General features: G+C 42.6%; 1 protein-coding gene across 3 annotated transcripts in view; it reads left to right on the plus strand.

Moving 5' to 3' along the window:
* Positions 1 to 16,850, plus strand: part of PDE7B (phosphodiesterase 7B) — a 273,745-nt gene that overhangs the window by 239,166 nt on the left and 17,729 nt on the right. For all 3 annotated transcript variants that reach the window (XM_074948478.1, XM_074948480.1, XM_074948477.1), the window contains 5 exons: positions 4,233 to 4,384; positions 6,386 to 6,449; positions 8,988 to 9,083; positions 11,119 to 11,219; positions 13,278 to 13,409. In XM_074948478.1, the coding sequence (XP_074804579.1) occupies positions 4,233 to 4,384; positions 6,386 to 6,449; positions 8,988 to 9,083; positions 11,119 to 11,219; positions 13,278 to 13,409 (545 nt within the window). The remainder of the gene's footprint in view (positions 1 to 4,232; positions 4,385 to 6,385; positions 6,450 to 8,987; positions 9,084 to 11,118; positions 11,220 to 13,277; positions 13,410 to 16,850) is intronic.

The raw sequence follows: 16,850 nt of genomic DNA on the forward strand, positions 1-16,850 counted from the left end.
GCAGGTCTAGTGAAGACACTCCCAATTGATGAGAGAGCGCTCTCCCATCGATTTGTGTATTCCACCTCAATGAGAGGCAGCAGCCATGTTGGCGGGAGAGCGTCTTCCATCAACATAGCGTAGTGTGGACCCCGCGGTAAGTAGCTCTAAGCTACGTCGATTTGAGTTACGCTACCAACGTAACTCAAATTGCGTAGCTTAGATTGACCGGCAGCGGTAGGGTAGACCAGACCACAGAGTTGACTTCTGAAGCAAAAGTAAAAGGAAGGAGAGTGACAATTTCACAATCACTTGCATTCAGTGTAAAGGTCAGATGGAGATCTGGTTAGAAGGAGTTCTGGCAACTGCTAGCTTTAATGGACAAAGCAAAATGTTTCCATGCCTGTAAATTTTAAACATGTGAGCTGAGATTGTGACAGTAACATAATCTAGGCAAAGAAGGGAATAGGAAAATTGGAGGTGGAGAGGAGAAGAGACTGATGAAGGATTAACTTTGGAATTAAGCCTAAAAGAATTTTGGTCTCCAGGAACTGAGCTGGATTGCAGCAATTTATCAAAAATCATGATATAAAAGAAAAATTCACAACCAGTCTTTGGGCTCCTCCCATACACTGTTCTCTCCCAATAACTGGTGTGGCTTTCGATAGACATTCCCTCAAAAGGCAGGGTTTAAAAAAAGAAAGACAAGAAAAGTGAAATGACTAATTTTTAAAAGGGCGATAAAATTTGGGCAGATACCGGTAAATCAAGTCGGAAGCTTTAGCGATCATGCTGCTACTATAAGGCTGTTACTTTTTGCTCTTTCGACAACACGAGGCTTCCAGTTGCCCTTCAAGCTACAGCCACGATGCAATTACACATTATTAAAGGTCCTTGGGATATTTGGAACAATCTCCTGTGCAATGGAATGGTGTGACTTAGGGATTCAGTAACTCATACTCAATGTCCTCAGCAAAATATATATTATCTTTGTTTGCTCATTTTGTGCCCTTCAGTAGCCCTGAGGTTTGGTGGCTATTGGATCACATGAGGAGGAAACTCCACCCAGAAAACTCCCAAAATGTAAATTTTTAACACCATTCCTGACATTTAAGCCAACACAAACCTGTGAAACGTGTCTGTTTCTTTGCAGCGCCAATACAGACTTTAGATACTAATTTTAGAATATTATAAAGACCTCTCTAAAAAGTGCCAGGAAAGTGTTTTAGATACATATTTTTAATATTCATAAGCATGAAAAGGTCAAATTTCACAGAAGAACCAATGCTCAGCACAAATAGCACAAAATGGCAAGAGATGCCCTCACCACATGCATGTTTTCTAAAATCTTCTCTACATAACAAATTCAGTGATGTACAGTGGAATTGCTCATCTCAAATAATGATAGGCATGCCCTAAAAAGAACTTTCCATTTTCAGCCAATCCCCTGTAAACCCCATCTTTAAAAAAAAAAAACATGCTTACCCCCACTTGCCTCTAACCGCTGCCGTATATTTTCCTTTGGCCTCTCAACTTACAGTGACTACAGAGGGAACATTGAAACTGACTACACATGAAGTGCTGTTAAATGCACAAATTAAACAACTTTAATTTCTCTAATAGTAAACTTAGCTGTTACTTCTAACAATACTAGGGTAAAATAAATGCCAAACTAAGTCCTCTTCCTTATGAAAACAATTTCATTTTCCTTGTCAAATTCATCCATATAGGAAATTCTAGGGAAGCAAAATCATTCTGGTATTCAGTAAAGAGAGCATATGACTACTGTACAACTTGAATAAAGTATATTCCCTTTTAAATGTTCCCTGGCATCAGTTCAGTTTTTTTTTAATTCTAAATTTAACTTCTTAGCATCACTGCACAGGGATTGGTTATGGGGAAACACCAAACAATATGACAGAGTAGGCAGCCAATTTTACCGTTTGTTTTTTTTTTCAAAATGGGTCATGCACTAGATTTTGTGCACTGAAAATGTATCCTTAGGTGGGTTTAGGCCGCTAATGAAGTTTTGCATTTTCTGGTAATTTATTATCACAGTGATCTCCAGCAGATTGTATTGCAGAGGCTGCACACAAAGAAATAAACATCATAACTTGGAAACTCATTAAGAAGCCGTGCTGAACTTTTATAAGCGCCAATTTCCGGGTGCATATAACAAAGAGCATGCAATCTTGTTCCAGACCATGAGAACTGAATTCTGATGATGATTCACAATGGACACTCCAGGGCAACTCATCTTACCATGGGGATGGCATAGAGTCTAATGGCTCTGGTTCACTTACTGTTTACCATCTAAGAGCACTGTACACACTCATTCACTATCCACATGGGAAAGAGAAGAATTTAATTTTTTTAAAACCACACACAACATTACATAAAATCCAAGGAAGATGTCATTAAAGAGGACAGTGTTGTTGCAGCTGTGTTGGTTGCAGGATATGAGAGAGACAAGGTGGATGAGTTAATATCTTTTACTGGACCAATTTCTGTTGATGAAAAAGACATGCTCTTGAACTCCACAGAGCTCTTCTTTAGTTCAAAAGCCTGGCTCTTTCACCAATAGAAGCTGGTCCAATAAAAGATATTATCTCACCCACTTTGTCTCTCTCATTGAAGAGAACAGTGTCAGTCAGTATTAGATTGATCCAACATTAGATCCCAAATTGGGTGCACAAGGTTTCCCAGCAAATGTGGGGGAAAGAGAACTACAAACAGATGCTACAGCCAGAAAAGTTCATTTAGAAACTTAATATCTAGATCTTTTAACTTCTGAGTTCAACACATACTGGCTTCAGTTCTGTTCGGAAAGAGATCGAGTAGACCAGAGGGTCTGATTGTCACATTTCCAAATTCAGAATGCAAAGTATACTTTCATTGTAATCCAAAGGGATATAGAAGCATGAATGATTAACAAAAGCTGGGAGTTTCATTTTGTCTGATTTCCTGAAGTTTACCTTGCAGCATCAAAAAAGTTGGTCAGGTTTTTGTTGATTGCGTGCATTATCTGTTTTGGAACTATCCATCTATCTAAAGAACATGGCACTAACAGTGCTGATACAATTATTCCAGGAAAATGCAACTCATATAATGAAAAGATTTAACCTATCCAAAGATGACAATTCTACGTCAAATAACGCTGGACCTAAAAAAGCTTTTTGTGGGTCTTTCAGTGTATAATAATATTGTCCCAATATAACTGTTAAGTAATATGAGCAAAGAATACTTAGAACTGGAATAACCAACTATTTTATCTCCTGGATGTGTACAGCCTTTTACTAGCAAACAGGAATCCCAAAGTGACTCCTGGACCTGTCACTTGTTGTACATCAGTGAAGCATATCAGCAGGTGGAAAAAAAGTCCTTATTTTAAAAGAGCTTGTTGCTATATTTATGTATTTGTTGTGTATTTGCATTATCATCACACCTAGGAGCCCCAGTCATGGACCATGGACTGCTGTGCTAAGCGCTGTACAAACACAGAACAAAAAGTCAGTCCCTGCCCTGAAGAGCTTACAGTCTAAATCCCGTCTGACCTAAACTGGTAAAACAAAGTGCATGTTAGCCTCTCCATTAAACACCATAAGGCATCATTCAGAAAGTTGAAACCTCAGAAGATCCTTACTGGGGATTATTTCAACTTCAGCACAGCAAATCCCTCTCATATGTACTTAGTTTGGACTTATTCACCTTCCAAAAGAGCAGTGAAAGTCAAATTTAAGTATTTCTCTTAATCCTTACACAAGTTTTGCCACAGGACACATTACTATTCACATGGGGTATTTATGTGAGCCCCATGACTGTTGTATCTGAACACCTCCTACTCTTTAATGTGCTTATTCTCACAACACCTCTATGGGGTAGGGAACTGAGGCACAGAGAGACTAAGTGACTTGCCCAAGGTCATACAGGAAGCCTATGATAGAGCAGGGACTTGAACTCAGGTCTTCTAAGCTAGTAGCTTAACCACTGCACCATAATTCATCTCTGTAATACACCTATACACCGTTACTTCTAAAGCTAAAGTATAACTTGTGCACACACACCCCTAAGAGAGAGATTTTATTCCTGAATCTGAACAGCAAAGAATGCGGCATTAAGAGTATTGTGGTTTCTTGCAAGTTTCAGAGAAGACTTACAAAATTATGAAATTTTCAATGTTTTCTTTTTAAACAGTGGGGAAAGTTGTCCTTGAGCTCCAGCATGATGGTTTTTGTACTAATTACTTTCCACAGATACAACACACTCAGGGGAAATTGGCACCAAGAAAAAGGTGAAAAGACTGTTAAGCTTTCAGAGATATTTCCATGCATCCAGGCTGTTGCGTGGAATTGTACCACAAGCCTCTCTGTACTTACTGGATGAAGACTACCTTGGACAAGCAAGGGTAAGAGACATCTCCAAATCCCCAATCCTTGAAAATATCTTGCTGAAGAACATCATTTTATAACTTGCTTTTCTGAAAAACAAATGGGTGGATGAACTGGCTAAAATTACCCACTCTAATTTCACCCCCCAACAAATGTACTATACTTTCCCATGGGTTTTATGCTCATAGCATTAAGGAATGAGCATCAGAGTGACAAGGAAATGTTTAGACCGGATGCCAAAGTTCAAACTCAGCCAGCCCAAATTACAATCTGGAATTGTTAAGTGATGAACATATATTTGTATGCCTGAAGGATCCCTAAGTGAGTTACAAGTGTAAGCGGATATAAAACTATACATAGGATTAATTTCATCCACCAAGGAAATGCAGCCACCTCTGCAACAACTATTTAACAGTTCATAGTAACGCTACAGGACAGTTTAGGCTAGAAAGTTAAGAATGCTACTTGAAAAGAGAACTCCTAGTATGCAAAATACAATTACCTGATTCTTCAACCCTTACTCACACTGATTAGCATTTACCCAAATGATTGGTCCTATTGATGTCATTAAGATTACTCACATGAGTAAGCATTGCTCAGTGCAAGAAAGGGTCACAAATTGTGGCCCCCACTTGGGAATCTGGACAGTGTTAGGTGCTGCAGGAATAGCATGACAACATAGAATTTGCCATATTAGGTCATGCAGCTGATCCAGGTTCAAAATCCTGAATACACCTACTCAAGTGTGTAATGCTGTACATGGTGGGTGGTACTGCTGGACTCCTCTCAGAGACTGCATACAGCATGAGATTAAAGGTTATTCCTGTGTTTGCTTGTCTGGATAGTACAGCTAAATTTTTAAGAGGGCATATCTCTTCTAAGGAACTAAGACAAAATGCAAGAATCAAGTCCTCAGGAGAACTCACATTGTATGAGTATAGCAGAGTGGTCACCAGCTTCTGCCCTGAAGGGCTTGAAATCAGCCCTGGGAGAGGGCTGAGGCTGTGAGAAGGCTGCTGCTAGAGAAAGCAGCAAGCCTCCACTGATTGGGGAAACAGCCACAGCTGTGGTCATGCCCCAATCAGGCCCAGCTGGCCTTTATAAGAGGGCTGTGGGCCAGGAGGAAAGAGCCTGTCTCTAGATGTTGAGAGGGAGGGGCCTGACTGCTGGGAGCTGAGCAGGGTATCTACTAGTGGAGCGGAGCTGGGGAGCTCTGGCCTGAGAAACCCCCAGGCTGCAGGCCTTGATGAAGGCCTAGGAAAAGGGTACTGGGGTTGCAGAAGTAGCAGGTCCAGACCCTCCTTGCTGATGATGAGTGGCAATTATACTGCAGTCTGCCCTAGGAAGCGGGGGCTAGATGGTGACTGGCAGTAGCCAAAAACTGATGTGAGGTGGGGATAGAGGTTGGGGGTCCCCTGGTGGGGGGTGACCCAGATCTGTGGGGGTACTGCCAGGAGGCAGCACCCCAGCTTGAAAGGGGCACTGGGGTCTGGAAGGGACTTGGAGCCCAGCGGCAAGCAGGACACTGGCCTGCAGAGGGTGCTGCAGAGGCTGGAAATGCTAATTCCCTGGATGACCAGCAGGAGGTGCTGCAGGAGTAAGTCCAGCCCTATCAAAACGAGTCACTTTGGAAAAATTCAGAGCTAATTTGGGGCAATAAAGGAAGGCTGCAAAAAGTTGTACAGCGATGGACCTGTGCAAAATGGCAAAATGTTTTCTTTTGATTTTTCACATTCTTCCTGCTTCAGCTGGAGAATATTTTCTGCAGGGTCTCATTTACTGTACTTCTGTCAAATAAAAGGGGAAGAGGATTTCTTACCCAGTGGAATAAAACTTGGCTCTTGAAGGCAGAGACGTTGCTATGTTAATCCAATTTCAAATGCATCTGTATAGCTCTCATGAAGAGAATTTTTGAAGCTGCAGCAGCTACACCAATGATTGATTAATGTACAGTAATTATTTAAATCTGCTTCACAGTCTGACATAAGTCATTTTGCTTTTCATGTTTGCATTTTCAGCACATGCTATCCAAAGTGGGAATGTGGGATTTTGACATTTTCTTGTTTGACCGTTTGACAAATGGTAAGTCATAAAGTAACAACAAAAAACCCAAATATTTGTTGTCCTACAATCCATCTCATACAATTATTCTAGGAATTCTTAATTATTTTGCTAGACTTTTCTTGTATGTACATACATTTAAATGGGAATTGTAGGGTGCTCGGCTCCTTACAAGATCACACCATTAAACATTTTTGAACATTCATAATTGTGTTATATTTAAATGTATCTCATATCTATAAATTTAATTTTTTCATATTTGTCATGGCCACCTTTTATTTATGTATTGTAAAATGGTAACTACTTACTTTTTTTTTTTTAAATGGCACATTCCACTGTGAAAAATGCACAAGTGCTTTAAAAAATCTGTTGTTCATTTCAGATCATTATAATGTGCACTGGCCCTATATAGCCCACCTACACTGGGATGATCCTCCCATGATCAGCTGCACTGACTTCAGGGCCAGACTCCATCAGCCATGAATTTTTATTAATATAAAATGGTTTTGGTCTGAATTATGCTTTATTTATATTTGTCAGGATAGGATATTAATTCTTCTCTCATTCAGTAATGCCATAATTATGAATTGCCAGTAAACTGTGTGTTAATGTCTATATTTGATTCTATACATACAACCACACACAAATCTAGACAATGAAGTAGCACAGGTCAGTTAAGAGTAGAGGAGGGATTCAGAGCCTGGTGAGGAAGGGGGAGGTATGACCACCCTATCCCTTCCACACTGCAAAATGGGAGGGGCTTCCCTATTAGATGCCAAGTAGATTGGGAGTAGAGGCAGAGCTGAAGTATGGAAAAAGCTGGGATTCACTGATTCAGAGGATTACTTATTAGCCCTCTGGCAGTAGACATTATGAGGAAAGGTGTGTAATGACAAAGAAAGCAAAAATGTAATCATGCTGACTTGCTGAAATTACATTGAATATACTGCATTATCTTCCCGTGCTACCATCGTATAGCACTACAGCTGAAGGATCAAGAAAATGTCTTTCTGTCCTTTTGACTAAAATCTGTTTCCTCTTCATACATTCATTATCCTTCAATCCTGAATCACAAACAGTGAGAAAAGACTCTTTAAACCTTATATCATTGTACTTTTGTATAATTTAAATTTTCATTCAGTTCCATGAACACTGCAAATGGATTATTATAGAATTACATATACTCTTCCTAAATAGCTTGCCAAGATGAATACCAATGTAGGGCTCAATTCTGCCATTATTACCTGTACTGAACTCTTACTGAAGTTAGTGTGAATTTATGGGGGGATTGAGTCCTTGCTAGGTCGAAACTCATTTTCGCTGCATAAGATTGCATTGTTACTGTTAGATCCAGTTACAGCAATGTGCTGAACTGGATGCATGGATTATTCATATGTTTGTACATTCGTTTAGGAAATAAAGTTCAACTAATTGTAAACTGCTGACTTCTCTGTAATTTGTTTGGATTTTAATACTAATTAGCTCTGGCCATGTACTTAAGTAATTGAGATGAACTGACACTATAATTAGGTCTTCTCATTTTAGGTTTTAACTGATAAATAATAAAACACTTGCAATTTAAAAAAAATGAACTTGATGTTTATCAAATAAGCACTGGAGAAACACCAGAAATGGTTACTAAGTAATCATATTGATTTCACTCCTTTTCCAGGGCAGTGTGTTTATATAGGCTCCCTGGCTTGTATCTAAGGGCTTGTCTACATGGAACAGTAAACTGGATATGGGGATGTGATTTCTAAAGCACACTAACGTGCATTAATTGGTCCATGTAAACCCTGCTGGTGTGCACTAAAGGTGTGCTTTAATGTAGTGCTGTTTGAAACAGTACTACATGTATATACAAAGAGAGCCCTGAAAAATCCTGTTTTTTGGACATTTATATAGAACTCAAAAGTTACTAAAATTTTGGAAAATGAAATTAATAAACCCTGAGCAATAGAAGCCCTAGCTATAGTTCACTGGGAACATTGTGCTATGTTCAAGTGCTAAAACCATCAACCTCATCATCTGCATAGACTCCTGAAGTGGCCCTTGTTTGTGAAGTTCACAGTTGTGCTTGTACTGAGAGGTTTCCTTCCTAGTAGGTCTCTTCTGGGCATTGCTTTGTGAATTCATTACATGTATAGTGCAGAAATAGGAAAGTGATTTCTAGTACAATAGAAACTACACATAAGAGAGAATATCTCAAAGGTGAATTCCGCTGACATTGTCCATACAGGTTCTGATCCTGCAAATACATTGTGATAAGTAACTTTGTGCATGGGAGTAAAGTTATTCATGTGCATAAATTAGGGTTGCCAACCCTCCAGCATTGCCCTGGAGTCTCCAAGAATTAAAGATTAGGTCATGTGATGAAACCTCCAGGAATATGTCCAACCAAAATTGACAGCCGTAGCATAAGTGTTGGAAGGATCAGCTCTCAAGAGATTGAATCAGTTCAGACCATTAGAAAATAAGCAAGATCTTGTTTTGTGCATGGTTGTCACTGCATTATTTATCTGCTGTTAAAATAAGATAACAAGTGTTCTATATTTTCAGGAAACAGCCTGGTAACATTGCTGTGCCACCTCTTCAATGTGCATGGGCTTATTCACCACTTCCAGTTAGACATGGTTACATTACATAGGTTTTTAGGTAAGTCCTTTCTTCAACTTTATCGTCAAGGCATTTTACAGCTTAGGTAGGATGCAAACATGGCGCTGTCTTGTTTCAGTTATATTTTATAATATTGCTGACATTTGCAATATTATATATATATATTCTTGCAAATGTTAACAATTGAACACTTCTGTAAAATACACTAACTACTTTACAAGCAATAAAGTCTCAGACCAATTGAAGTCAATGGTGAGACTTCAATGGACTTTGGATTGGTCTCTAAACCAGTCTTTCATCACCGCAGATAAAAACTGAACTACTGATTTTTAAAAAAATCAACCACCTTATACTGAGCCACACACAGACAGGGTAGGCCTACACAGACAGAACACACACACACAGTAGAATCAATCCAAATACATCTCAGTGGAAATGGAACTGTAGTGCAGTGTTGTTGTTTTAATGATTTATAGAGCAGCTAAGAGCCTATTTACAAAATTTAACAAATTATATCAAGCTGTCTACACTGGATAGCACTGATGAAAGCCGCGGCTGCTGCCGCCACTGCCAACAGAAATATTAGCCCCCATGTTGTCAGGGTACCAAAGAAAGAAAGCCAAAGACAAGTAAGTCCATTAATCGTGTCCTGTCAGAGTTTCAAAGGTAGTGTCCTGCCAGTGAGAGAGCGCAGCTGCCGCTCCTGGAAAGTGTAAACTCTGCAACAGTCAGAAGGGTACCACAAACACCAAAGTACCTTGACCTATTTAACTGCCACGACTGACTGTACAGGGTAAGAAGCAGCCTCTCAGATCACTCAATCTGAAATTATACATGGCTTAAAGAATTATCATCAACACCTTCAGATGGGTTTATTTGATATATAGTCATGCAGTGCTAGCTATAAAAAAAACCATACTGAAATAGTATATACACAGCAGTAATTGTCTCTAGCAACTTGTATAAAAGACCAAAACCAATAATTACAACAAAAGCCCTATGCCAGAAGGAATTACCAGTGAGTGATTCTCTTTTGTGCCACATACACATACTCAATTCTTAGCCTCACATGAGGTGTCTCTGTCCCAGTCAGTACAATGTGTATTCCATCCTTCTGGCAATTAATAGCTAGGGAAGTCTCATGCTAGAGATTTCCTTGTCTCCCTGATACATTTTGGAGACCCGAGTTGCCAGGAAAGCCATTCAATAGCAATGAGTCAATGCCACTGGAATTTTGCTTCTGATCCCTCTCCCAGCTTAAGAGGACATCGTCCTCAGAGAGGAGGGTGATTTGGACAATGTTATAATACAGCCTTTGCATATACAATGTCACTTTGCCTTGAGATGGCACAGTGGATTGCCTAGTGTTGAAATGTGCTACCACATGGCACAACCAAATTTCAGGAGCAAACCTCAGTGATTTCTTGTGCCAACAGGAGCTGAGAGAAGGCTGTAAAGTCGGATCTCAATCTTCCAGGTGGAAAGTTAGTTTCTAGTGCTGGAATTGCTAAAACAAGAGGGACTGGGATTTTAAAATGCAAGGATAGAGATGACTAAAAATATTCCAGGAATTTCCACTTGGATTACCAAAATACTGTATTTCTGAGGCCCTGCCTAAAGGACATGAGCACACCTTTGTCCGTGGATAATCAATCAACAACTCCCCCCACCCCCTTCAACCGACCCAATCTCCCGCCTCTGCTGTGAAATAGGTACTGCCTTAATGACATATTACTCACGTACCACCGCGGCCTAAAATAATTACACTCTACTGTGTATAATTTTGCCTCCCTTGCTCCCACCCTTATTTTACTTCTAAATGAGAACCTTCACTAAGGCAAGAAAAGCTTGATTTATGAACTAGCCCAGAATCCTCTAGGGCCTCACAAATCCTTTCCAGCAATTTTTTTTCCTCCAAAGGCATCTTAGTAAGAGTGCTAAGCCAGGCAAGATGTAGACATTTGAAGAAAATCCCCAGACCCCTGAGCATAACCCCAACTCTTGTTTTAACCCCAGTTTCCAAGAGTGATCGTGGTGTTGAGACAGATCATCTTTTCCCTGTTTTGCTTTCTAGTTATGGTTCAAGAAGATTATCACAGCCAAAACCCGTACCACAATGCGGTCCACGCTGCTGATGTTACTCAAGCTATGCACTGCTATCTAAAGGAGCCCAAGGTAATAACAAATGAAAACAATAGGACTTTGCACTGACAGAGCTTGTCAAATAGGAGTTTCAAATCATTGTACCAAGATAGATAAAATAGCTATTTTGTAGATGGGGAAAATAGTTAAGCCACTTAAACTCACCATGACTCAAGCTTACGCAGCTACTCAGTAGCAAAATCAGAAACAGAGTCCAGTTGCCTGATTCTGATCTCACTTGAATTGGTGTAAACAAAGGGCAATTCTGTTGAAGTCAATGGAGTGTTACCCAGGTATAAGTGAGAGTGGAATCAGGCCCTATGTTTCATGAGTCACAGTCCTCTAGACTAACCACAAGACCATGCTGCCTCTAAATGCACAGGATAGCTGACATCTGGAATCTACAGGGCACATTTGTTTCTCATTGCAGGACACCTTATTCAAATCAGAGCACGTTTATCATCATATTAGTAATAAATAACTGGCACTCAGCAACAGAAAGGCTTGGGAGCTTGTTCCAAATCATAACGAGAATGATCTTCCACTCTGCTTCTAAATGACATGAAAGGTATTTCAGAAAGGATTGTGGCCAACATTTTCAAACTTGGGTGTGTGAAGTTAGACAGCTAAATCAGGTCTATTATTTAGGTGTCTGAATCTGGATTGAGATGCCTAACATTAAGCAGACAACTTTGAAAACTTTGGCCTTTGTACACTGATACACTGATAATACAGTGCTTTAGTAGTAGTGTAATGTACCTCTAACATTTTCAAGTAGTTCTCGATGGCAGAGTTGATGTTATACAATATGTTACAGAGGTAGTTTTATCTGTTTCTAAACTGGATCTTTGAGACTAAATATCAGTATTTTTGTAGAAGCTACCCTGGTTTTTTTAACCTGTTAACTGCTCATACTAACATAAAAACTATTATAATGAGTCAGCATATAACCAAGTAGATTTTAACTCTTACCAGTACATCGACTCACTGGAGGGACACAAAGGGGAGCACCAGCTAAAGGGGGGGGAACGTGACCTCCCCAGTGACTCCTCCGCCCCCCGCCCCCAACTCCATCCCACATTATTGGGGCGGGGGGGCTCTGTCCTCCCGCTGTGCCGGCTCCCCCTGGCATTCGGCTGCTCTTCCTGGCAACCAGGCCCTGGAGTCATGCCCGGATGTTGCCTGGTGCAGCACAGCAGCTGCCTGGGAGGGTGCCTGGCTCTCCCAGGCAGCCGCTGTGATGCACCGGGCAGCGTCCCAGGCAGCCTGGCTGGAAGCGGAGAGGTTCTGGCCTTCCGGCTCTGGCCCCCCCCCTTCCTCTCTCCACCCGGGCCGGCGGGGGCACTTGAGCCTGGGAAGGGTCACTTGACCCTTTGTGTCCCTCCCACCAGTTGCCAGCCCAACCCCGACCCCCCCCTCACAAAAAATGTTCTGTGACTAGAGCCCTGTGCAGATACAAATGTATACCTGTGGATGCGGATATCCGCAGATAGAAATCGGTATCCACTGAACCACAGGGCTCTCCTGGGAACCTCGGCAGTGAAAGGAGAAGATCATGGGGCCACCGGGCAGCCTCATGCCGGCAGCTCCTCCGGCACAGCTGTACTCTCTCCAGCCCCGCCCCCAGCCCTGGCCTCCAGCGAGGCTGTACAGATCCCAGACAGGAGAGACAGCTGCGTGGAAGGGCTGGGGGTGGTACAACCGCTGCGGAGGAGCTGCTGGCATGGGGTCGCCATGTTCTGCTCCTTTCACCCCTGCAGTTCCCAGGGGAGCCCTGCGGTGTTCAGCAGATACCGAATGTGTCTTTCCGGTACGGTATATCGGCAATAAACATCTTCATGGTACGGCGTACTTGACTGTACTGGCTTACTTGCACCACTGCATTACAGCCTGATAGTTTTGATAGATATAAACTGTGTAATGACCCATACCTGTGGATGGCTGTGTATAAATAGTTATCTCAGATGATAGCATTGTAAATTGAACTATAAAACCAAACAATTACATGATGTTGGAGTTGCTTTGATTTTCTTGCTAAAAGAATTGTTTGCCTGTTTGTGCTAATGTTGTGGTCAATTTTGTGTGGTCCAGCTTGCCAACTTCCTCACCCCTCTGGACATTATGCTTGGACTGCTCGCTGCTGCAGCTCACGATGTAGACCATCCAGGGGTCAATCAACAATTTTTGATCAAAACCAACCACCACCTTGCCAGCTTATACCAGGTGAGACTGTGCTTGTGGGGGTTGGGGGGTTAAGATGGACTTAGGGCATTGCTGCAATGCATTTTCAGGTTGAGGCTGTGGTTTCAAGTCTAGCTGAATCACAAATGTTACAAGTTTGGCAATTTCAGCATAGATCCTCAGTACACATTTGTTTGCATCGCAAAACTACCACTGCAACTGAGCAATAGGGTGCAAATACCAATTTCTGTTCAGGACAGTATTAGTGCTGAAAAGGCAGCAAGGCTGGGAAGATTTCTGAGTGGGTGGGCTGGGGTAAGATTGTATAGATTTGTGGCTTAAAATCAACAGTCTTCTAAAAATTCCTTCCCAACCCCACATATGGCGATCAGTTAGACCCTGAGCATGTGAGCAAGAACCAGCCAGCCAGGTACCAGAGAGAGAGAGAGAGAGTGCTTGGTGCCACCTAAAGCCCTGGCCCACCCCTTCCAATGTCCCATCTCCAGAAATGGCCATTCCTTCAGAGGAAGGAGACCAAAACCAAACAAACTCAGAATACAGTGGGGGGTGGGAGGAGTGGGAAGAGAGAGAATCCCTTCCTGACCCTTGCAGGAGACCAGGTGAAGCCCTGAAGCATGAGATTTTAGGAACCTAAGATATAAACCAGAAGGGACTCCTGTGGCTGCCGAGCACTGCCCCCAACACCACAGGCAACTTTGTCATACAGTCCTACTCATAAATGTGTCCAGCTCTCTCTTAAAACTAATTAAGTTGTAAATCCATATTATTTATGTGTCTATATCTATGTATATAATCCATATATACAATATGTAATATCCATATTATTCATGCACATATAAATCCATGTATGTTTACATGTGTGTTTTATATGTCCGCTTTGGCTACTGTACTTAACTTTTTAGGGTATGTCTTCACTGCCTGCCGGATCGGTGGGCAGCGATCAATCCAGCAGGGATCGATTTATCGCATCTAGTCTAGAAGCGATAAATCGACCCCCGAGTGCTCTCCCGTCGACTCCGGTACTCCAGCGCCGCGAGAGGCGTAGGCAGAGTCGACGGGGGGAGCGGCAGCAGTCGACTCACCACGGTGGAGACACCACGGTAAGTCGATCTAAGTACGTCAACTTCAGCTAAGTTATTTGCATAGCTGAAGTTGCATAACTTAAATTGATCCCCCTCTCCCCCTGCCCAGTGTAGACCAGGTCTTAGAAGCAGAAAGTCTGTGTACCCTGTAGTCAGCTGCAGCAGCATGTGGCATTGGAAAATCCTGACTCCCAGCAGGCATAAGTAGAGTTAGGGTCAGGGAACTGGCTTTGGGGCTTTTCACGTCCAAGAAACACAAAAATGTGTGCACTGACCATGATCCCTGGCGTTCAAAACTCAGACGGTGAACTTGGACCTGTCCAAAAAAAAAATCTGGTGTATTAGTGATAGAATTCTTTAAACCTTATGCATTTTAGAACAATGAGGAGAGGGGTTGCTAAAGGCCATGTGCCTTTCTGAATACACTGAGCATGATTACTGCACAGTCCTGATTTAATAATTTGCTGAGTACTTAGAGAGAGGAAGATTCTCTCTTCCTCCCCACCCACCCTTCCCCCACCCGCATACACACTTGTGGTTTTACAGATAAGATGGTGATTGTGTAACAGTTCAACTGTCCTTCTACCCTGAGATAAAGGAACAGACAGGGCCATGTGAGCCAAGGCCAGGACAGAGTGATGCTCACATAGCTATGACTTTGTGACTGGCTTAACTTGCTGAATCAGTTTATGACAAGGTATACCCAAACAGCAGCCACAGCTAGGTTCTGCCTACATTATTTTGCTCCAGTCTCCTTGAAATGTCAGGGCAATTGGATTGGAGCGGGAGGAGGGGAGCCAAGTAGCTGTATAAGGCAGGGTTAGAATCGATGGAAAGAGAAATGGGGGAGATCCATCTCATACAAACCCTAAGTTCTGACAACAGAAAATGATCCTTTTTCTTTCAACAGTCTACTTAATGTCCAGTCTTCCTCACTTCCTGTTAGGTTTTGATTTACCTCTGCACTGTTGGGTTCCAGCCAGAAATAGGAGCCTTCTCAAAGGGAAGCCCATTCTCATGTCATTCGTAGCCTGGTTTTGTGGTTGAGAGATGTGGGTGGCTCAGAGAAGCACCCAGATTTGGAGAATTTATTTACGTCACTGAATCTTCTGAGGTTTGACCATCAGAAACAGCAATGGCCTTCTCATGACCACCACCACCTTCTTTGAGAATGTTCTCTTCCACTTCTTTTGTGACTGTCTAAGGAACAATATAATTTTGGCCCCTAGTAATCTCATTATGATGGGCTACCCAGTATGGGAACTGTAACAATCTGTATCATGAGTTTTAGGCCCTAAACATAATGAAAGCTTCCTACAGCCAGCCATAAATATGTCTGTGTAATGTAGGGGTTCAAATAAAGGGTTAAGCTTCCTCTAGATTAGGAGTTAATTGTTAAACACACCAGTTTGCAATTGACATTAACCCACCACCTCCTAGTCCTCTCCCTGTTTGGTTTATATCCCCACAGGCTGAGGCAATCGGATATCTGTTGGCAGTTAGCTGTAATAAGTTAGCAGAGGGGTCCTTAGGGGAAAGCTGACCACTCTAATTGCTAGCAGCAGCTGTATGGTTTCTCGCTGCTCACACTTAATGGTAGAGATGTATGGCGTCATGCTCAGCTGTCACTCGTTAACCCGATCTTTCTTTAGTTGTCCAGAGTGAACTTAAAATATGGGAGAGGGAAGGGGTGAAGAGAGAGACTGAGAGCTTTTATGCAATCTTGCTGTATAATACCAGACCATGAAGGGCAGTGGGTGAAGCTTCCCCTAGGGGAAGCTTCAAACTCCCTGTCCTGCTTCTTCCACCTGTGGCCCAGCCCGCACTCTACCTCTGGCCCCACCCCTCCCCGGCTCAGCTCGGCTCCCTCCCCACTGGGACCACCTGCCACCGCTCTCACCATGTCTCTCTTCTTCTCCCCACTCCCCCACAAGGTCCCTCCTCTCCTCCACCCCTTTTCCCCGTGAGGTCTTCTCTGCCCACCGCTCCCCCTTGCCCATGTCTCTCCTCTCCTCCACCCCTATCCCCCACTGGGGCAGGGAGGTGAGGAGGGAGGCAGCAAGCAGCAGTCAGGGGGAGGTCTTGTGGGGAGAGGGAGGGGTGGAGGAGAAGAGGAATGCGGCGAGAAGCGGGGTGGAGTGGAGGGACACGGCAGGCGGGCAGTGGGGGCCTCTGGGAAGGGGCAGAGTAGGGAGCAGAAGAGGCAGAGCGCAGGTGGGTCCACCATTGTCCAGGCATCCAGCAGCCTCCCCGGCCTATTATACCCGCTGCCCATGCATGAGCAGAAATTTACAGAACTGAAAACACTCAAACTTTTTTTCTTCTAGTAGGAACGAAGTAATTATCATATCTTGCACTTCTATAGCAGCTTTCCTCAGCG

The sequence above is a fragment of the Natator depressus genome, chromosome 3 (genome assembly GCF_965152275.1).
Source record: "Natator depressus isolate rNatDep1 chromosome 3, rNatDep2.hap1, whole genome shotgun sequence".
In the NCBI taxonomy this organism is placed as follows: domain Eukaryota; kingdom Metazoa; phylum Chordata; order Testudines; family Cheloniidae; genus Natator; species Natator depressus.